The sequence below is a fragment of the Choloepus didactylus genome, chromosome 14 (genome assembly GCF_015220235.1).
Source record: "Choloepus didactylus isolate mChoDid1 chromosome 14, mChoDid1.pri, whole genome shotgun sequence".
In the NCBI taxonomy this organism is placed as follows: Eukaryota; Metazoa; Chordata; class Mammalia; order Pilosa; family Megalonychidae; genus Choloepus; species Choloepus didactylus.
Genome location: NC_051320.1, coordinates 1664673 through 1688501, shown reverse-complemented (window position 1 = coordinate 1688501; position 23829 = coordinate 1664673). Strand labels below are relative to the sequence as shown.

The 23829-nt window shown below is 36.8% G+C and overlaps 1 protein-coding gene and 1 pseudogene across 1 annotated transcript; one reads left to right on the top strand and one right to left on the bottom strand.

The window, feature by feature from the left end:
- Positions 1-211: 211 nt before the first annotated feature.
- On the top strand, positions 212-1146 carry LOC119509554 (annotated as a pseudogene).
- A 16720-nt stretch (positions 1147-17866) lies between these two features.
- LOC119509161 (olfactory receptor 4C15-like) lies at positions 17867-18817 on the bottom strand. Its single transcript, XM_037803035.1, has one exon. The coding sequence runs from the start codon at positions 18800-18802 to the stop codon at positions 17867-17869; it is 936 nt and encodes a 311-aa protein (XP_037658963.1). The 5' UTR covers positions 18803-18817.
- Positions 18818-23829: the final 5012 nt, after the last annotated feature.

Here is a 23829-nt window from a genome sequence, read left to right as displayed (position 1 = left end):
TTGACTGTCGTCTGGAGACAAGATGATCAGAATACATGAACATCAAATTCTTTAAGTATTTTTGCCAAGCAGCAGGAAGTACACATTTTCCATTTTCCACTATTGTGTTTATCTGTTTGCTCATCATTACAAATAATGCTGTGGTCCTTTTTATGTTTTCTTTCAGATAATTTAATTTTCTCTTGGGAATTTGCCCTGCTGGATTAATTCCATGGAAAAAATAAGCAATGTAACTGAATTCATTTTCTGGGGCCTTTCTCAGAACCCAGTGGCTGCAAAAGTTTGTTTCATTGTGTTTTCTGTCTTCTACACAGTCATTCTTCTGGGAAACCTCCCCATCATCTGGCAGTTTCCACTGGCAACCTTTTTAAGTGTCCTATGTATTTTTTCCTGAACTATCTATCTTTTGTGGACATTTGTTATTCCTCAGTGACAGCTCCCAAGATGATTGCTGACCTATTAGCCAAGACTAAAACTATCTCCTATGTGGGGTGTGTGTTACAACTCTTTGGGTCACATTTCTTTGGTTGTGCTGAGATCTTCATTCTTACTGTAATGGCCTATGATCGTTATGTGGCCATCTGTAAACCTCTACACTATATGACCATCATGGACTGGAACAGATGCAATAACATGTTACTGGTAACCTGGATAGGTGGATTTTTACATTCCATTATCCAGATGGCTTTGGTGGTCCAGTTACCCTTTTGTGGACCCAATGAGATTGATCACTACTTTTGTGATGTCCACCCCCTTCCGAAACTTGCCTGCACGGACACATATGTTGTTGGTGTTGTTGTTGTAGCCAACAGTGGGGTCATCACTCTGGGGAGCTTTGTTACCTTGCTAATCTCTTATACTGTCATCCTGGTGTCCCTGAGAAAGCAGTCAGCAGAAGGCAGGTGCAAAGCTCTGTCTACCTGTGGCTCCCACATTGCTGTGATCATCATCTTTTTTGGTCCCTGTACTTTCATGTACATGTGACCCAATACTACCTTTTCAGAGGATAAGATGGTGGCTGTCTTTTGCACCATTATCACTCCCATGTTAAATCCCCTGATTTATGCCCTGCAAAATGCAGAAGTAAAGAATGCAATGAAGAAACTGTGGGGCAGGAAGTTTTTCTTGCAGGCTAATAGTAGTTGAAAGTGATGAGGCTTTAACCTGATGATCTTAAATTTTCTCAACCTTGGTTAACTCATCATCATAATGAAGAGAATAATAACAACTGCATAGGATTGGAAGGAATGAATGAGACAACAACACATTTAACAGATGGAAAGTAATATTTATCATCATCATAATTATACTCATTGTAATATTTAAGAATCAGATAATGTTCTAAAATATCTAGGTCTGAGAAATTTTATTCAACTATGAATATCATCAATACCTTATTCAGCATCATTTCTTCTTCCCATTCTGGCCTTTTTGCCATTTTCTTTAAAGAGTGAAAGTCTACTGAGTAGTATTTAAGGGTTTTTTCTACCATTTTGAAATGTGATTGGAACATATTAAGTAATAAGTTTGCATATGTTGCTTGAAAAAAATAATACATAAAACTAGTAGGGATCTGAATTACATCATTCTGTTCTAAGTGTTCCAAAACAGATTCTGGGAAAAAACAAATCTACTAAGCTTGGAAATGAGAAGGGAAGAGTGAGCAGAATGTAAAAGACTTGTTATCCTCTGACCTTTCAAAAAACTGTTTTCTTTCTGTTGAACTCATTGTCTATGTCTGCACAAGGATTTTGAACAAATGCACCTTTAAGATCTCTCTTTTAATTGTAACTCTCATGAATATACTTCTACTAACTGGTCTCTGTAGCCAGAGACCCTATTAATATAAAGTGACTAGTTGGAAAAATGAAAGAGACTGGATAAAAACAGTCAATTGTAAAGAATAGGTAACTGAGAAAAGTCAACAGAATGAATGCAATTTTCTCTAATTCATGGTTGGGAAACCATGTGTGCTGGTTTGAATGTATTGTGTCCCCCAAATACCATTATCTTTGATGTAATCTTGTGTGGGCAGACGTTATCAGTTTTGATTAGATTTCTTTCAGTGTTTCTTTGGAGATGACCTCACCCAACTGTAGGTGATAACTCTGATGAGATTTCCATGGAGGCATGGCCCCGCCTATGCAGGGTGGGCCTTGATCAATGGAGCCATGTAAATGTGCTGACAAACAGAGGGAACTCAGTGCAGCTGAGAGTGAACTTTTGAAGAGGAGCTACAGCCAAGAGGGACACTTTGAAGAAAGCACAGGAGCTGCAGGTGACAGACAGTTTGAAGACGGCTGTTGAAAGCAGACTCTTGCTCCAGAGAAACTAAGAGAGGACAAATATCCCAAGTGCAACTAAGAGTGACATTTTTGAGGAACTGCAGCCTAGAGAGGAACATCCTAGGAGAAAGCCATTTTGAAACCAGAACTTTGGAGCAGACGCCAACTATGTGCCTTCCCAGCAAACAGGTTTTCCAGACACCATTGGCCGTCCTCCAGTGAAGGTTCCCAATTGCTGATGTGTTACCTTGGACACTTTGTTGCCTTAAGACTGTAACTGTGTAACCAAATAAACCCCCTTTTATAAAAGCCAATCCATCTCTGGTGTTTTGCATTCTGGCAGCATTAGCAAACTAGAACACCATGTCTTCCAATGTTTGGACCAAACAGCTTTAATGAATACAGTGAGCCATTTCTCACTGCTTTCTTGACTTACCTTAGAATTTCCAGCTGCAAATTACAGAGAAACTCATTCTAGAGAAACAAACATATGCCTTTCTCATGTGAACTGACGGTTGCTTCAGTGATATGTCTTTCACAATGAGACACAACCTGGGCTTTTTTCCTATAGCAAGTGAACATATTACTGACAACGCCTTCACTATTGTCCCATCACCTTTTCCACAAATCATTTTATCCAGTTATTGCATATGTGTTTACAGTTGTGGGGTATGTGTGTGCATACTCAAGTGTGAGTGTGTAAATGTTACTCACTTTAAGGGCTACACATAATTAAGGCTTAAAGAATGTTTTCTGATGTTGCTACAATGGAATTAAAGAGAGGAAAATTCGAAAGCAGCAAGAAATCTGGGCTAGAAGGCATAATCAAGAAGTCAAGATTCTTTGCCCTGGGATCACACAAAACCATGGTTATTGTCCCAGCATGGACATATACTCACTGGTGTTTATGGACCTCCATTTCCTCAATTTAAAAATGAGGACTAGATTAATGCTTCTTAGTATTGGCTGGTAATTAGAATCACCTTGAGAGATTTTTGAAGAGTTAACAGAACCACATCCAAGAGATTCTGATTCAGTAGGCCAGGAATAAGTGGTATATAAAAATCTATATTTAGAAAAAAAACAACTTTGATTGTGATTTTTATGTAGCCAGTGGTCACTGCTCAAAAAACTTGGATGTGGCATCACTGGTACTATATTTGGCTTTCTTAGAGCTTATGAGGTCTGTGAATCAATGGAATCCAAAGATCCTTACTTTGGATATATACCCAATCTGCTCTGCTTACCACACAAAGAGAGATGAAATTGACCTGATCTAGAAAACAGAAATAAATGCATGTTACACAGTACTCTTTCCCTTATGCTTTTTCACTAAAATATTTGAATATAGCAAGATAATATTACTGATCTTGCATGCCTGAGGTCCCTAAGAAAATAAAAGCTTCCAAGTTCATGGTTCTCAAAGCTGGGAAGGGGAGCATGTGTAATAGTATTCAAGTTTCCACTAGTGACATTATAAACTTTTTCCCATTCACAAAAGTTTTTCAAAGTCAAGCCCCATCAAAGGGGCTTAGAGAGTGTCCTCTTGGCTCCTTGGAAGGAGATGAACTAGAATGATGAGAACACAGACTCTCCCCAGTTTCTGGGGTAAAAGTCTAGTCAAGAACAGTAGTGTATTCTGTGGATGTGTGATTACATATTGGCTGCCAGCTTTTTAGTTTTCTAACCTTGCTGCCACAAGATGGGAGATGTGACTTTGCAAGGCAGATACCTTCATAAATAAAACTAAATGGTACCACTTCTCATTTTTCAGGTGAATAAATTTATTTTATAAAGCAAAACAATGACAAGATCCCTCCCTGTATCTTCTAACTAATGATTATACTTCTGTTTTCTGGAGCATCAAATATTTAAAACATTTTTTTCATGTAACTCTCGATTGAATTTGTAAAGTTGGCTTTCATATTCCTTCAATATGGAATCCTTTTTATGCATATAAACATAGCCAGGAGATTAAGATATTTCTCATGTGTCAGGATTTCCAGAAATTCACTATTTTTGTAGTGCCCAAGTGGGCATGCTTCATTTTGTCAGTGTTCTGATGCATCCAGGTGTTATAAGATGACCAGTTTTCAGTACAATATGGCCCTCAAAAGTAAGATAGGCCTTCCATTTTATGCATAAGAGGAATGAGAGTTAAATAGACTGTACTTGAATCCAACCTGAAGACTGAGATTATGCCCAGCCATGTCCAGCCTGGATCAAGTGAACCCCAGCTAATCCACAGACACAGAAGCAATAATTAAATGCTTGTTGAATAAGTCATGAGTTTTGGAATTTCTAGTTACACAGTATTATTGAATGGAAGGATGCAAGAATGACAGGAGGAAATTGTGGAAAATGGAATTTTTAGGCATGTTCTTGAAAATATAAAATCTCCCATATATTTAGCATGAATTACATTGCAAGGAACACTAAAAAAAAGGCAAGTTGGAGAGAATGGATACAAGGGACAGAATGTTACTTTGGCTATTCACATAAAGGCCAAATTTTAAATATGTAAGTGTACAGCCAGCCTCCCTCCCACTTTTTCTTCTGTGAATAACATATTGAAAGATATTGACATAATATTAAACATGTTAGTATAGATTCCCTTTCACCTCTCCTTTCTTGATAAGTTATAGCAAAAGAGTGAAGAAAAATAAATTCAAACTTTATTGAAACAGACTCCTGAAAGGTCTGTCTCCTACTCAGGGAAATCAAATAAGGAATTTTTTGCAATCAGCTCATTTAATTCATTACTGGAAAATGTGGCTGTGGTGGTTAGGTTTATGCATCAACTTGGCCAGGTGATGGTACCCAGGTATCTGGTAAAGCAAGCACTGGCCTAATCATTATGGCAAGGACATTTGTGGCTGGTTAATAAATCAGAAGGCTGGTTTATTAAATCATCAGTCAACTGGCTGCAGCTGTCACTGATTACATCAACAAAGGGCATGCCTTCCACAATAAGAGAATGCAATCATCTGAATTTAATCCAATCAGTTGAACACTTTTAAGCAAGACAAATTGAGGACCTTCACTTCTTTGGCTAACCAGTGAAACATTTCCTGAGGAGTTCTTTGGAGTTACCAGTTTGCTGCCTCCCCTATGAAATTTGGACTTGTGCATCCCCACAGTTGTGTGAGACACTTTTATAAAATATTTTATTTAGATAGCTCTTGCTGATTCTGTATCCCTAGAGAACTCTAACTAATACAACTTGGAACTGGGAGTGGTTTTTGAGAAACAGAATCTTAAAATGGCCTTTTACAATTGGTTTTCTACTCCCATTAGATTCAAAGGCACTAATGACTCCATTTCCAATAATCAAGATGGTACTGACAGCCCATGGCATGAGTTGGCAATGAAGATACAGAAAATATCACCATTTGATTCTCTTAATCATACCCTTGTATGAAGTAAGGCTCTGGGTGACAGTGTGTTTGGCAGCTTAACATAGTTTTGCGGAGTTAAGAGATATAATGATGTTGGCTGGTTGCTCTTAGATACACTGGATAAAGTTATAAGAGAAAGTGATGAGCTAAAGGCTTCCAGTTTGAAACTTAAGTGCCATATGGTAGACGTAAAGGTTTCTATGTGTGCCATGAAAGCAAATCTTACTTCCTGTGGTTGCAGACTTGAGGTTTCTGAAGACCAGACCCAGAGTCTCATTGTGCAAGTAGCAGATTTACAATATAAATTAATCTCAACCTCTCAGGGTGTCTACTGTTAAAGTAAAGGTATTGACTGGAAAATAATGGGATCTGAAACTTGGGATGGGGACATATGGTTTGATAACAATGGCAGTGAGTACATTGAAACTCTGGATACTGCTGAGTCTTTGTTATATATAACTGTAGTGGTGTGTCCTGAGGAAACAACCCCCTCCTCAGGTCTGCCGTGAGGAGACAGCTACCCAATCTCTACTCTGCTTTGAGGAAATAGCTTGCCAAAGCCAGTCTGCCCTGAGGAAACTGCCACCCAACCTCTATCTAAAGAGATTAACCCTTCAGTGCCTGCTAATCCTGTAATCACCTCCCCTGAGGAAGCAGCCCTCACTCCTCTGTCTGGAGAGATTAATCATGTTTCACAAGATGAAACTGCCACAGAATGTCCTGAGGTAAATAGCTTGAGGGATACTTCTAATTCTTTTCATGATCCACCCCCACCACCAGTCTTTGTTTCGACACCTGTAACTAGACTAATGTCCTAAAAGGCCCTGAAGGGTGAGATACAAAGTCTGACCCATGAGGAAGTATGCTATAGTCCAAAAGAACTTTAGGAGTTTTCCAATTTATACAGACAGTAATCAGGGGAATATGCATTGGAATGGATATTAAGGACGTGGCATAATGAAGGAATATAAAGTTGGGTCAGGCTGAATTTATTGATATGGGTTACTAAGCAGGGTTCTTGCATTCAATGTTGTAGCTTGAGGGGTTAGAAAGTGCATTGAAAGTTTGTTTGGATGGTTGACTGAAATGTGGATCAAAAGGTGACTGACATTACCTGAGATTGAAATGCCAGAACTGCCCTGGTATAATGTAGATGAGGGGATTCAAAGGCTTAGAGAGACTGGAATGTCAGAGTGGATTTATCATGGAAGACCTACTCACACACCCTGGAGTGTCCAGAGAACACACCTTTTACCAGGACTGTGAAACATAAATTTGTGAGACTAGCCCCAACATCTCTGAAGAGCTCTGTAGTCACCCTTTTCTGTAGGTTAGATATTACTGTGGGAACTGCTGTCACTGAGCTGGAATCCTTAAACACAATGGGGTCAATCAGATCCTGAGTCAGCAGAAACCACCTGGCAGCAGTTGATCATCAAAGAGAAGGTGAGTTTGGCTACCATAATGGAAAACAGGCTCTAGGCAGCAATCAAAATAATCTGACTCACAGAGACTTATGGCATTGGCTGGTAGATCATAGAGTATGTAGCAGTAAAATAGATGGACAGTCTACTAAATTCTTGTTTGAGCTGTATACACAGAAAAATTCTAGGTCAAGTGAAAAAAAATCTCTCTTGAATTGCAAAAACAGAGAGTCATGGCCCCTTAATCAATTCCCAGACTTGAGACAGTTTACAGATCCAGAGTCCCTTGAATGAGGGGAAGGCCAGGTAACCTTGGGGAAGGATCGTGTTACACTGCCAAAAATGTATACTGTTAATCTTCCTCCCATCCCTCCCCAGGGGACCTACAGCCTTTAACCAGGGTAAGTGTGCTTTGGGGAAAAGGAAATGATCAGATATTTGGGGGATTAATAGACATGTGTTCAAAAGTGACATTAATTCCAGGAGACCCAAAATATAACTCTGGTCCACCGGTCAGAGTTGAGGCTTATGGAGGTCAGGTGATCAATGGAGTTTTAGCTCAGGTCTTTCTCATAAGTGTGTCCCTGGACCCATTCTGTGGTTATTTCCCCAGTTCAGGAATGCATAGTTGGAATAGACATACTCAGCAAATAGCTAAATCCTCACATTGGTTCCCTGACTCATGGAGTTAGGGCTATTATGGTGGTAAAGGTCAAGTGGAAGTCACTAGAAATGCCCTGGCCTAACAAAATAATAAATCAGAAGCAATACAGGATTCCTGGGGGGATTATAGAGATTAATGGCACTCTTAAGGACTTGAAGGACACAGGGGTGGTGATTCCCACTACATCCCCATTCAACTCTCCTATTTGGTCTGTGCAGAAAACAGATGAATCTTGGAGGATGACAGTGGATAATTGTTAGCTTAAATAGTTGGGAATCCAATTGCACCTGCTATTCCAGATGTAGTATCATTGCTTGAGCAAATCAACCTCCCCTGGTACCTGGTATGAAGCTATTGATCTGGCAAATGCTTTTTCTTCAATAGCTATTAGTAAGGACCACCAGAAACAGTTTGCATTCAGCTGGCAAGGCCAGCAGTATACATTCATTTTGCTACCTCAGGGGTAGATCAACTCTCCAGCCCTATGTCGTAACATTGTCTGCAGGCATCTTGATCATTTCTCCCTCTTACAAGACATCACAATGGTCTATTTTATTGATGATATCATGTTGATTGGACCTAGTGAGCAAGAATTAGCGAATACTCTAGACTTGTTGGTAAGGTATTTGCATGGCAGAGGATGGGAGATAAATCTAACAAAAATATAGGGGCCTTCCACCTCAGTAAATTTTCTGGGTGTCAGGTGGTGTTCAACATGTCAAGATATCTCTTCTAAGGTGAAGGATAAGCTGTTGCATCTGGCACCACCTATGAACAAAAGAGGCCCAATGCTTATTTGACCTCTTTGGATTTTGGAGACAATATATTCCTCATTTGGGTGTGCTACTCTGGCCCATTTACTGAGTGACCAGATAAGCTTCTAGTTTTGAGTGGGGACTGGAACAAGTTGAGGCTCTGCAACAGGTCCAGGCTTCTGTGCAAGCTGCTCTGCCACTTGGACCATATGATCCAGCTGATCCAATGGTGCAATGATCCAGCTGATCCAATGGTGCTGGAAGTGTCAGTGGAACAGAGATGCTGTTTGGAGACTTTGCCAGACTCCTATAAGAGAATCACAATGCAATGCCTTAGGATTTTGGAGTAAAGCCTTGCCATCCTCTGCAGATAAGTACTCTTCATTCAAGAAACAGCTGTTGGCCTGCTATCTGGCCTTAGTAGAGACAGAATGCTTAACTATTGGCCACCAATTTACCATGAGACCTGAGTCACCCATCATGAGCTGGGTGTTGTCTGATCCACCAAGCCCCAAAGTTGGGTGTGCACAGCAGCACTCCATCATAAAATGGAAACAATGTATACTAGATAGAGCTTGAATGGGTCCTGAAGTCACAAGTAAGTTACATGAGGAGGTGGCCCAAATGCCTATAGCCCCCAGTTCTGCCACATCACCTTCTCTTTCCCAGCCCACAGCTATGGCATCTTGGGGAGTTCCTTACAATCAATTGACTGAGGAAGAGAAAACTCAGGCCTGGTTTACAGATGGTTCTGCACGATATGCAGGTACCACCCGAAAGTGGATAGCTGCAGTATTACAGCCCCTTTCTGCAATGTCCCTGAAGGACAGTGATGAGGGGAAATCCTCCCAGTGGGCAGAACTTCAAGCAGTTAATCTGGTTGTTCACTTTGCTTGGAAGGAGAACTGGCCAGAGGTGTGTCTGTATACTGTTGCTAATGGTTTGGCTAGATTGTCAGGGACTTGGAAGGAACATTATTGGAGAATTGGTGACAAAGAAGTATGGGTGGGCAAAAAACATGAAGATATCTGTGTCTGGATAATTTCCATGGAGGTGTGGCCCTATACGTTCAGCATGGGCCTTGATTAATTTACTGGAGCACTATATAAGTTCAGACAGAAGAAGAGAGCTTTCTACAGCCAAGGGGGACACTTTGAAGAATGCACAGGAGCTGAGAGAAGCTGTAGCTGAGAGACATTTTGAAGATGGCTGTTGGAAGCTGATACTGACATTTTTGAGAATGCCATTTTGAAGTGCAACCTGGGAGCAAGCAGACATCAGACACATGACTTCCCAGCTAACAGAGGTTTTCTGGATGCCAATACCCTTTCTCGAGTGAATGTAAACTATTGTTGATGCCTTACCTTGGATACTTTATGGCCTTGGGACTGTAATTGTGTAACCAAATGAACCCCCTTTTATAAAAGCCAATCCATTTCTGGTGTTTGCAAAAGGGCAGCATTAGCAAACCAGAACACATACCTACTTTCATAACCTTCTTCATTCCAGAACTTTCTGGGGCAAATATTTAAGAAGGACTGGCAGAGGTTAGGAGAGGAATTATAATGAATAATCTTAAGAGTATTGCATTATTTCATACAGCTCTTTGTTTTCTGGTATATGTGTGTAGTCCAAATTATATGCCAAAGCCTGGCCAGGTAGAAGAAAATATCCTGTTTGGAAAATGAAAATGAGAAGCATAATCTTTATTCTTTTAATGATTTGTCACACAGCTGAAGAAATAGATGAACCACAAGGACCTGATACCTTCTCATGTCAGACTCTGAATTCAGGTACTTCAATCTATAATAAATCCCTTAAAGTATGGTGCACATGAAGACTGAATAATCAAAGATAGATTCATCTTCATTCTATTTCATACTTTACAAACCTAGTATGATTATTAATTAGTGCATTTAGGTATATATGTACACACACACACACACACACACACACACACACATATCTCAAGTGTTTCTCTAGGGTGAAGTTTCTTGTAGTCATGAGCTATATATTAGTAATGAGAATGATGAATTTTTATATTGGCCTTACTTATCTACAAGCTCTACTTATAGATTCTCTGAAACTCTAGCCCCTGCATTTGGCTCATGAGATAAACAGCAATCTGTAGGCAATGTTTCCCTCCCACATGGTCTCTTCATATCTAAAGCTGAGGCAATGCTCTAATTATTCATAATACCTGGTGTCAAAACCCACTTCCACACTAACAACAGGCACTGTTGTTTATCAGTTCGCCAGTGATAACATTTAATAGCCAATAGTTTCTTTGCAAGATTTGGAGCTGAATCCTATTACTGATCTACTGAAAATGGCTTGTACTAGCAGACCATCATTTCCTTAACATAGTAAAATATTCTTAGAAGACATTACATCAGCCACCTTGAGTAGTGTTTCTGTCTCCAGTGTGCTCCCTGGTCAAGAACTGTGATACAGGCCTCCATCCTTTCTCCTTACCTAGGAGTTCCTGCTAAGTCTGTGCCTTCACATATACCACCTTCCTGTGACCACACTTCTCCCCTTCCTGTCAATCAGGGCATGGCACAGCTCCATCTTGACACAGAGTCTTGTTTTTCCCTTTGAAGTTTCCATTGTTTATATAAGTGGCAACTGACGGTAAATTTTTTATGTATAGACCATTGTTTCTCAAAGTTAATTACCTTGTAGAAGATTTTTAACAGATATTTTCTGAAGTTCAGCTTCAGCCTATGTATTCAGCCAAACTCATATATCAGCTAAGACTTAAACATTTGCAAGGTCAAAGGGCTGAAGGCCTACTCTAGAGCCATTTCTGTCACCTCTGCCCCTCAAAGCCATGATTGCATAACTATTACCAATTAGTTATGGTATTCAAATTCATCATTAATATATGAATATTCACTTTCAAATATTAGTGAGTGTTCTACATGTAACTTGGAGAGAATATGTCCTTTTTTGTAATTTTTGTTGTTTACATTTTGGTTTTCTTTTTAATGTCAAACATTAACCAGGTTGACAGGCTTATAATATCAATATTTATAATGCTAACCTCATCTTCAAAATCTGAACACAGACATTGCATCCACAACTGAAGACAACAGAAAGCCACTTTAAGAACAAGCGTGAATAGATTGACAAAGCCAAATTACATTGCACAATTTTTCCTTCTTTCCTTCATTTGATTACTATTTTTTTTTTACCTAATACCTCATTGTTAAAGAATGGAATCATTTTTCTTCTTTTTATTACCCAGAAGATATAAAATTTAACTGATAAATTTATATCTCATTATTCCATAATATTTAATTCTGCATATGAGTCACTCAAGTGCACATACATGCACTCAAGAAATCCTTTAAGGGACATGAAATTTACATTTTAATAATATTTTTGCTTTTCATTTGGTTTAGATGATTGTAGAGGTAAACAATCATTAGATGGGGTCTGGGTGAATTTGTCCAATGAGATGTGAAGAAAGGCTTCTAGGATAGGACAGGAAGGATGAAGGGGAGAAAGAAAAATTAGGAAGTAAAATACAGGGGCAAGTTAAACAATGGGTTATAAAGAGTTTTCCTGATGAAAATATTTCAAAATTAGCAACTCAGGTTTTTTACTTATTCTAATTAAGCTAAATAATCTATACAAAACTTAACAATCGTTTCAGTCCACCTGAAAAAATAATAGCTCACTATGATCATGCTAATTTTGTTATCATAATTAAAAACTCTGAACGACAGTTCTAATCATCAATGTTAAGTATAAAAAGGAAAATGACTTTATTATAATTTAATTTCAATATATTAACTTGCTAATGGAAAAAAGACAAAATCAGGGTGTCCTTGGCTATGAGGAAAAAGCAATATGGTGATAAAAGTTAGTAAAATATTGTAAGAATGGGAGAAGCATGCATTACTTTAGGTAAACATAGAGAAGACCTCCAGGAAAACTTTACTCTTATTAAATAAAAAACTTTTAATTTATCATTCTGTGGGCAGATACTAGATAGCCATGAAATTCAATTCAGGTGATAGTGTTTTGTGTTGCTTTAAATAAACAAAGAGGAGATTTAAGGATATGAAAACAGGAAAGCAACACTTGAACAAGATGGATGCCTCAGCTCAGACCAACACCACCTCAGAATTTTATCATTGAATTCAGCCATCACTTTCAATAGAAATAACAAAAATACCATTTCCAGATCTATTGGCGTGAGAGCTATAGAAGAGAAACAGCCCCCAATTAAGAGGATGCAGCGTCCAGAGTGTAGAACCAGGAGAGCAAGAAATTCAAAGTTCAAAGGAAATTTCACAGAAGAGATGAGATACAGGGGATTATGCTTACTATTGACCCTCTATCCAGAAGAGCTAATTAAAGGAGATGAAGAGATACAGGAAAGATGAAAAGGAGGTACAGAAAGGCAGAGGACATAAAATATAAACTTAAAATTTCCTCATTTAAAAATAAACTAGCAATTGTTAGTTTGAGAAACATTCATTCAAACTTTTCAAATCCTGCAATTTACAAAAGTCCTGGATTTATTACTGTACTTTTTGAAATACATAACTTACTAGATGTGAACTCTGAAGACAGGAATTTTACTTTTATTTGTATGGATACCTAAAGTAGTACATAATGAAGAGTAACTATTTTGTCAAATTGAAATGAATTCAAGTGAAAAGCACTTCTGTGGATGTTACTGATGCTGGATGCCTATATAAGAGACAGTTAGATATCCACTAAAATTCATTTTTCTGTTGGACAGTAACAGAGATTTACCTGAGTTCATGGCCTTCAAATTCCATGTTGTGAATTTTGATGGTCAGTGCAGACCCATATTTTTAATTGAAAAAAATATGAAAACACTTCCTGTAATGGACATATAGCAGTCTCTGGCACATGCATGGGCTCTAAAATATCCATAGGTAATTTTTATTCAAAATTCCCCAGCCCATTTGCAGCTAGGTCCAGCTCTGTGACTAAGTTCTTGTCTATTGGCTGTAGGCAGAGGGATATGAGTAACTTGCAGGCTGAAATCTAAAATGTTGAATGCATCCTCCTACAAGTTTATTTTCTCTTCTTGCCACCTGAAACCAAGAATATGGAGATACAACCGTAGAAAAAAGTTACTTATGGCAATAATTTACAAACAATCATATACAATGAATCATCTAGGTTTAATGTCCAAATTATGATTCATTAATATGAGAGTAGAGCCCAGAATTCCACATTTCTAATAAACTCCAAGGTGATGCCAACTTTTATAATTTATAAAGTTGTCACAAATTAACCAACTAACCATTTTGGGCAGTGTTCATTGACTTAAATTTTTAACAAGTTTATAAAACTCAATATTATGAATTAATAACAATTAACATGATGGACAAAAAATATTAAAGTACATAGAGATTATAGCTAAATAAAGTGAATTTTATTTTAGCCAGAATTGTTCTTATTAAAAAAAAAAAACAGTTATGAGTCATAACCCTGTACAAGTTCAAGAGGAGGATGAATGGTCACAATTTAGTATGTTACAAAAGGGAATCAGCATCAAATAAGGGCTTAATTACCTGATATTTATGGCTCTTTAGGCTCATAAGTTTCTTAGAGTGACTTTGGGTTGAATGTTGAGCCAGAACTTGTGATACAGATTCAGCAGGGTCAGAACTGATTTGCCAACAAGATGCATCAGTCAGAAATCAGCACAAATTACTAGACTTGGACCAGAAACATGGAGAAGAGCAACCCAAACCAGAATAATGTACAAAAGAGGGAAACTATAGCCGCAAAAGGAACTGGTTACAATCTGCAATGCAGAGAAAAAAAGTGAGGAGTGGTCATTGGCTGCCACAAACTTTGCTGCACTTGACAGCAGGGAGGATTATCTTTTCTACATCAGAATCAGAATATTGTCTCTATCAATCAATTTTATTTAAACAGCTACAGAATTAGCAAGGGGAGCCTTCCACTCTCCTGCCTCATCACAGTTTTTTACATCATAACTTTACCTTGGCATTTTTATCTTCTTTTAGAGTATAAACCAGAGGGTTGAACAATGGTGCCCCAAGAGTGTAACACATGGCCATCATCTTGCTCACTGGAAATGGTGGTTGGAGGGGGTGTGTATGTGAATACACATGGAACAAAAGTAATGTGACCATGATCATGTGTAAGGTACAAGTGGAGAGGCCTTTTTTTCTTCTTTATGGAATCTGGTTACTCAAAAATGTTTATTTTACCATGCAAGCAAGTTTCAAAGAAAGTTGAAATAATGATCGTTAACATTAGAATCAAGAAATGTACACAGACATATCTGCTCATGATGGTTGTGTATCTCAGGGACTTACAATGACCATATAATGATCAAAGGACATGAGGATGAGCACAGATCTCTCCACATATTCAAAGAAGTGAAGTGCAAAGATCTGAGTCATATGATTATATATGGAGATGAGTTTCTTCTCAGATACAGCATCTGTAATCAACCTAGGAGTCCTGGTTGTAGAGAAGCAAGCACCAGCAAAGGATAAATAGAGAAGGAAAGAGAACTTGGTGCTCCCAAGCATCCAACTGTATACCATGGTCATCACAGTAAGTACATTCATCAACAGAGTTGCAAGGTAGAGAAACAAGAAGACCACAAATACTATTTCCTCCTATAGAACATCCTGTGGTTACCCAAACAGAATGAACTTGATGACAGTGCTAGTCAGGTCCATGGCCATAACAAATGTAGAATGGGAACAGCTGAAAGACAGTTTATTTGTGAAGATAACTGATAAGGTAGTGATCTGGCAAAAGTAGTGGGCAGTGGGCTTGGATTCTCAGTTACTGCTTTATAATTCAAATTGATGTACTCAGTTATCCTAAAAGGTTTTTATGCACTATGACCACATGGGAAACTTTTTATTTATTTATTTTTTTTACTGTTGATGCCTGGGCCTTAACCATGGGGACTTCCTGGGTGGAAGATTTTGGGGGATAAAAACAAAAGCCCACAGATAGTTAATTGTGCTCTCTGCTAAAGTTTGAGAACTAATGTCTTTGCTGTATGATCTTGAGCAAGTTCCTTTAATATCTTAAATTTTTTACTTCATATATGATATATATGTGCCTAGATACTGCATCTGAAAACTGAAAAACAATATTCCTTCATAATTAAAAACCATTAAGTATGAAGATTCCTCGTCAGAAAAACATTTATTGATATGGATACCAGTTTGCATCCACTATTACTGACATCTTCAGCATCTTGGTTGGATTTTGCTTTAAGAAGAAAATATTTTTCCAACTTTTGGCTCATGGTGGCCATAATATTAACTTCATGGTCATTCAGGACATATGAGGTGTTTGATTATATCACTGAGTTTGGCATTATTGAAGGGAATTACCAGGTATGTGGAATCATCTATAACTTATACCAGATGTTCGATTTTGTGTCTCAGATCCTAAAGATCCAACCTGATGTATCACTTTTTATATTTACATAACCCAAGTAATGTGTTTTCTCACATATGATTTTTCTACCCCTATCTTCTAGAGGTTTTGTTTTCTTTCAATTTTTGTTTCTATTTACACATAATTTTTAAAAAGTATTTCAGAATGTCTCCATATTCTTTCTTTATATACATACATATGAAGGTAACGCAATTACCCTGTAATATTTTTTTATATTCTGATTTTCATTTTAGATTGTTAAAAGCCTTTTTTCTTGCAACTAAAGGGAACTCACAATACAATTGTGCCTTTTAGCATTGTAAATTCACATTTTAAAAATGTATTAATATCAAATTTTACCATTTTTAACTCATTTAAGTGATTTTCAAATTTTCACTCATAAAAATGTTTGACTTAATCTCTTCTCATTTGAAGATTTTTATTTTTAATAATTTTATCAAAATAAACTTCCATGGGATTACTGTGGCAAAAGTAATGAATATTTTCATAATTATTGGCAACTATTATCAAATAGTCTTCATGTTAGGCTTTATCAGAGTTTATTAGAATTGCTTTAACTATATAATGAGCAAATTTATATAATAGAATATCCAAAGTTTACAGTAAATTAGAAGGTAAAAAATAAAAGTATCCTTCTGAAATTCATAATTTACCAATACCACTCCCCAGAAGTAACTGATATAGTTCTTTACATAGTATTCTAGATTTTTCAGGCATATATATTTATGTATTTTGTTTAAACATTCCTTCTTATGTACAAAGTGTATCATTATTCTCCATTGGTTCTACAAATACAGATTATGTTAGTGTTTTCTAAAAGAAAACAAAACTTAGAGTATTATGTTCTCTGCTTGATCAATAAAATGAAATCATGATATGTGTTTCTTTGATTATGGTGATAATATAATATTTTTGATATTTTTACATTTTATATTTAATCTGTTCTGATTTATGTTTAATATTTGCCTATGAATTTCTTGTTTTCTTTAAGTTTGAGCTTTTTTCTTTTTTTCCCCCATTTTTGTATAGTCGAACCTATCAAAAAAACTTTCTCTTTGCAGTACAGATTATTATTTCGGTTAGGGAATTTAATACCATTATTCGGTCTTGTGATTTTTAATATTGATCTCAAATGATCTGGAATTAATTTTGGTATGAGTTTGAGATACTTTCCCTTATTCTGACTAATTACAAATCCATCAATGAATCAATAACATCATTAAGTGAGTTATCATATATATACTAAGAACCTTCTCATCTATGCTATGGCTGTAGTGGAAGGATGTCCTCAAACACTTTACTATTGAATTGGAGGGATAACATACCTCAAGAGAAGATCATTAATTACACAAGAAGTACATGCAATTGCATGTCACAGTACTACAGTTGAGGTTCTGAGAGTGCTCTGTTTCTGCCCTTTGTGAGGTCTATCTGTATGTTTTGCCTTTATATTCACTGAGATCTGTGTCCTAACATAACTTTCTTACTTAAATAAGTTTCAGCAAGTTTCTTTTCCTAAAGTCTAAGGTATTTTTGTATTCTTCTCCAAATCTGCAAGGTTTGTCAAAACATGATATGAGTGGCAAGCAGTCTGATAGGTAATTTTTTTCCTTTTAGTTCTTTTTTTTTTTTTTTTTGATTATTAGATTCTAAGAAAACATAAAATTCAGCTTACTTTAATTTACATATAAGGGTATAAGGATACTGAGTTTCTGAACCTGAGATGAGTGATCAGAGGGTGGAAACATCTTTCCCTGACACTCATGTTAATGTTTTTATTGTGTCATGTTACTTCTTCCTTACAAGGCCCATTCTCCCCCAAAGTTTTTGTCTAATACAATTTTGATTTCTTTCCTCGACTTAAATGTGTTTTGAATATTGCAATATTTTAATTTTCCTCAAAATATACCACCAATCTGTTCCACACCTTCTCCATGGCATTTTTCACTTCCTTATTCCTAAAAGTGTAAATCAAAGGGTTGAGCAGGGGAGTTAGAATGGTGGCAAATATTGTCATAATTTTGTCTAAGGAGAAAGCAGATGGAGGTCGTGCATACAAAAATATGCACGGGACAAAGAACAAAATCACAACAGCAATGTGAGATCCACAGGTGGAGAGAGCTTTCCGCCGCCCTTCAGAGCTGTGAGTTCTCAGAGACAGCAAGATGACACCATAGGAGACAAGCAACAAGGTGAAATTTATGATGCAGATAAACCCACTGTTGGCAACAACCAAAAGGCCAAGGATGTGTGTGTCCTTGCAAGCAAGCTCCAACAATGGGTACAAGTCACAAATGAAGTGATCAATGATATTGGGGCCACAGAAAGGCAGCTGGAAAGTAAAGAGAATTTGTATTGCAGAATGCAGGAAACCGCCTGTCCAGGCTACACCCATTAGAATGCCACAGAGTTTGCAGTTCATGATTGAAGTGTAGTGCAAGGGCTTGCAAATGGCCACATAGCGGTCATAGGCCATGGCAGTGAGGACAATCACCTCCACCCCAGCAAAGAAGTGTTCAGCAAAGATCTGGGTCATGCAGCCCTGGAAGGAGATGGTTTTCCTACCATAGAGGGAGTCCACAATCATCTTTGGGGCAATGACAGAGGAGAAGCATGAATCCAGGAATGACAGGAAAGCCAGAAAGAAGAACATGGGGGAGCCCAGGAGTGCTGGGCTGCTGACGATTGTCACCAAAATTAGCAAGTTGCACCCAATGGTTGCAATGTAGCCAAACAAAAATACAACAAATACTGTTTTCTGAACATTTGGATTCTGTGAAAGCCCAAGGAGGATGAACTCAGTTACAGAGCTTTGGTTATGCATGATTTCAGAGGAAACGTGAAAGCTACCACAGTGAGCATGTAGAATCTGCAATTAGGAGAAAGAGAAATTCCTCTCAAACCAGTTAATGATAGCATCATAGTCATAAGCAGATTGGTGCATCTGTAAGCAAAATTATGTCAAGTATTCTTTTGTCATTAAGAACTCAGAAATTGTTGAAGGTGGCAGTGGGAGTTTAGGCAGAATTGAGATGGAGGTTAGTTATTGAGTACTTTTAAATAGCTAGAATTTCAGTGGTGGGGACAAACAGTTTTGTCTCATGTGCCAACTCTGTCCGTTTAGTGAAGACTTCCTGGATTGAAGAGTTGAAAAGAATTCTGAAGCCACATCCAAGCTCTGAGGAAGGGAGGGCTGCAATTTGTTAGGGATATCTGGTATTGGCATGGAATGAGAACAGGAGTGACTTTCATGCCCAGTACTTGCACCCCTGATCAGGAGGCAGCCTTATCTACAAGGAGAAGAAATAGCACACAGTTTAAGAGACCTTTGGAAATCATGCTTACTGTCCCAAACATTTCTTTAAAAGTCTGAATTGAATTGGCCTTTTAGGTTGAAGTGATTTATCCCTTATGATAGAGAAAGATGTATGGGAGAATGCCTAACTCTAAGCTGCACATATAACAATTAGGCCCTTAAGTGTTTGTTTTCATCCATCATCTAAAAATGAAACTGAATCTTATAAAACCAACACCTCACAGTGTTCTCATGATGACTAATAAATAAGACAAGAAAAGCAATTGATCAGTGCCTATGCCTAGGAAACAGTCCATGTTAGATCATATTATCCTATTTTACTTCCAGGAAACTCATACTTGAGAGGTTAAGTTTAAACAAATAATAGATGGTAGATCTGGCATTTTAACACAGAACCTCTGGCTTCAACATCAAGTTCTTTCTACTGGATCAAGAGAGGAAAGGGTGGGAGTGTTTATTTGCTAGTCTCTACCCGCTTCTAAAGGTTAAAGCCCCCTGATTCCTTTAGTCATTTATGAATGAGGCACCTTGGTGAAGGAAACAGCAGGTGATTTAGAATCAGAGTGCAATATTCTCATCACTTATATATACAAATTGGCAACAACTACATAGATAAAGGAGAAGAAACATGATGCTTATAAGACAGTCTTAAGACTTTGTTATTTGAAGATTATTTCTATAATGTGGCCCACAAGGATAAAGCACAGCTGTCTAAGTTATATGTTTCCAATTTATATGACTTTATTGTAAAGTAGAGATATTCCTATATTACTGACCTGTTCATATCACAGGATTATGATGAAGTCTGAATTAAAAAATGTGATACAATTCCTTGTAATAGTGTCCTTACAAATTGAAGTTATTGATCTTCCACTTAAAAAGTCAGCTGTCTTATCCATAGGAAGATTTTCCGAGTCATCCAGATAATTACGTCAAATTTTTACTTCATTTTCTCTGCTTTGAAGGATCATTGTGTCCTCACCTGTACATATAAAAGAAAATTAACAGTTAAACGTCTTATATAATTATATGTTTGTTAAATAGATGAATAAAAGAATAGTGTGATTTATTGTAAGAATTATTAAAAATGTGATTTTTATGCATGCAACTTAGAATTAACAGAAACAACTTGCAGTACTTAATATAATTGTGTCAATGACTGCCTGTTTGCTTTCTTTAAAACAACCACTTCCATTATGCACCTAGGATTCTTGGTATATGAGAAATGTGTCTGGACTGTGAACTCCATATCCAGCAATAAATATTCACCCAGAAAGCAAGAGTATTAAACCTAATAAAATCAATGGACCAGTCATCAATCATTTATTAAAATGCAAAAAAATATAAGTATATGATCAGTGGTGGTCACTTAGCTTAGGGTCAAAGCAAGAGAGACAAAGAGGTGAAGTGAGTGAGGACATAGGCTCTAGACTCATATAGACCTGGGTTCAGATCCAGGCTGTCCTATCTAATTGTGTGTCTAGTAACAACTTTCTTAAAATACTCAAAACCTTAATTTTCACTTCTGTAAAAGGGGTATATTAAAAATGCCAATTAATAGGGCTTTTGTGAGAATGCAGTGAGATATTACATATAAAAACATTTATGCAGTAAGAAACAGAACATACAATGAATGGTGAGAACAAGTCCACAGAATCACTGACACTGTGAGAAAGCAAGAGTGAGAAGAATTTATTGCTGGATTTGAAGTTCATAGTCCAGATACATTTCTCAATATTTGTACACTTATTCCTTCCTTACCATCAACATGGCTAAGTGCTTTACCATCCTTTAATTTATAAATCTAAAATAATTTGTTTGCTCACAGTGTAGATGTAATGTTTAAATGCACAGCACTCTAAATGACCTTAATATTTCCAGACTAAATTACTGAGGCCCTCGCACCCACAGGCATCCACTCCTATTATAGTAAATCCAGTGTGTCCTCCATCTCTGTGCAGTCCTGTCATTACCACAGGGCACTTGGTTTTGTATTCTGATGATGAGAATGGCCAGAGAGTTGGAAAGGAGTCTCTGAAAAGCTATAAGAAAACAAAATTTGTAATGCTGATCCATACTTTCTGTGAATATCTTTCCCCTTTGGCCCCAGGGCCATGCCTGTCCCTTCCCACAACCAGATAGACAGCTATAGACCCATATAACAGGACGTAAATGCAGTCTATGCTCTGCCTATCTCCTTCCTCCTCAGTTCTACAAGCAGTTTAGTGGGAAGGAAATGGGAGCCCAGCCTTGGGTTGCCTGACTTCACTGCCAATCTTGCTTTGTAATGTAATGCTTGATAATAAAACTTTTGCTTTGCTGAAAGAAAGAAAGAAAGAAAGAAAGAAAAAGAAAGAAAGAAAAAGTCACAGAAAAACACATTTGGTGGAAGGTGGGGAGGAAGATCAGTTCTTAAATTTATAAAATGCAAATGCATAAAAATTAATGATCATTCCATGGGTTTTGACATATAATGCATAAAGATATAACTTGTAAGAAGTACAACAAAAAAGTGGGGGGCAGAGGGGTATAGAAACAGTATTTGTGTATGCTGTTCATGTTAATTTGATATCACATCATATGTAATTTTTATAGATGTAGGATGGCAAATTTAAGCCCCATGTTAACCAAAAAGAAAATATTTTAAAAATATATAAGGTAAAAATGAGATTCTCCAAATTACAATACAATAAATCAAGTAAATATGAAAGTAGATATTAACAGAGGAATTAAGGGACAAAAATGTATGAAACTTACAAAAACTAAAAGCAAAATGACAGATGAAATTCCTGCATTATCAGTAGACACTTTGAATATAAATGGATTAAACTTTCTACTGAAAAGGTAGAGATATGAAGAACGAATAAAAAATTATAATCCAAGTATATTCTGTTTATAAGAGAGTCACCTTAAATTCAAAGACATAAGTAGGTTTTAAGGGAAAGGATGGAGAAAATATACAAGAAGGTAGCACATGTGAAATTAGGAAATAACAAAGTTCAAAAAAAAAAACAAAAAAAAATATCAAAAGTTATTGGATGCAGTAAAAGTAGTGCTCAGGGGGAAATTTATACCTCTAAAGTTTTATATGAAAAAAGAAAGAAAAATGTCTCATCCAAGACCTAACTTCACAATTGGATGATCTAGAAAAAGAAGAGTTATCTGAGCCCTAGGCAAGTAGAAAGAAGGAAATAACAAAGATCAGTGAGGAGATAAATAAGCATGAGAACATAGAAACAAAAGAGAGTATCAATGATCTCAAAATTTGGTTCTTTGTAAAGATAAAATCTACCAACTTTTAGCTATACTGACATGGGAAAAAAGAGAGTGGACACAAATAACTAAAATCAGAAATGAAAGGGGGGTGGTGGTGGCAATGTTACTGATGACAGAAAAGTAAAAAGATTACTAGGATACTATGAAATTTGTACACCCACAAATTAAATAACATAAATGAAATGCACAAAAATCCTAAAAACATACAAACTACCTATACTAAATCAAGAGGAAATAGAAGATCCCAACAGACCAATAACAATGTGTGAGATTGAGTCTATAATCAAAAACCCTTCATCAACAACAACAACAACAAACGCAGGACCGTATGGTTTCACCAGTGAATGTTAACAATTATTCCAAGAATGAACACCATCTTGTTCAAAATCTTCCAAAAATTGAAGAGGATAATTCTTAATTTATTCTATGGTGCCAATATCACTTTAATACTAAAGTGAAATAAAGAGCACAAGAGAAGAAAATTACAGACCAATATATCTTATGAATATAGTTGCAAAAATCAACCCATACTAACAAAGCTAATGGAACAATTGTAAGAAATATACACCTTGATCAGGTGGGATTTATCCTAGTTATGCAAGGGTGGTTCAACATAAGGTCAATTCAACATTAATAAAACAAAGGAAAAAATAAACACATGATCATCTCAATTGAGGTAGAAAAGGCATTTGACAAAATCCAGTACACTTTTTTAATATAAAACACTAAGAAACCAAGGAATAGAATGAAACTTCCTCAAATAAAGGGCATGATATGAAAACCCACAGTTAACATCATACTCAATGGTGAAAAACTGAGAGCTTTCTCCCTAAGATCAGGAACAAGACAAGAATGCTCAATGTCACCAATGGTATTCAAAACTGGACACCATATGTAAAAGAATGAAGGTGTAACCCTAACTCTCACAGCAGACAAAAATTAAATCAAAATGTATCAAAGACCCATATTTAAGAGCAAAGTCTAGGAAACTCCTAGTAGGAAACATAGGGAAACATCCTCAGAACCTTGTATTAGGCAATGGTTTCTTAAACTTTACACCAAAAGTACAAGCAACAAAAGAAAAAATAATAATAAATGGGAATTCATTAAAATTAAAAAAAAAGTTTGTGTATCAAAGGACTTCATCATGAAACTAAAAAGACCACAGAGAATGGGAGAAAATATTTGGAACTCACATATCTTAAAAGAATTTAATTTCCAAAATATATAAAGAAATCCTACAACTGAACAACAAAAAG

Bases quoted from the DNA above. Each gene is read 5' to 3' on its own strand.
- LOC119509161 (XM_037803035.1), bottom strand. From the start codon at position 18,802: ATGCATAACCAAAGCTCTGTAACTGAGTTCATCCTCCTTGGGCTTTCA.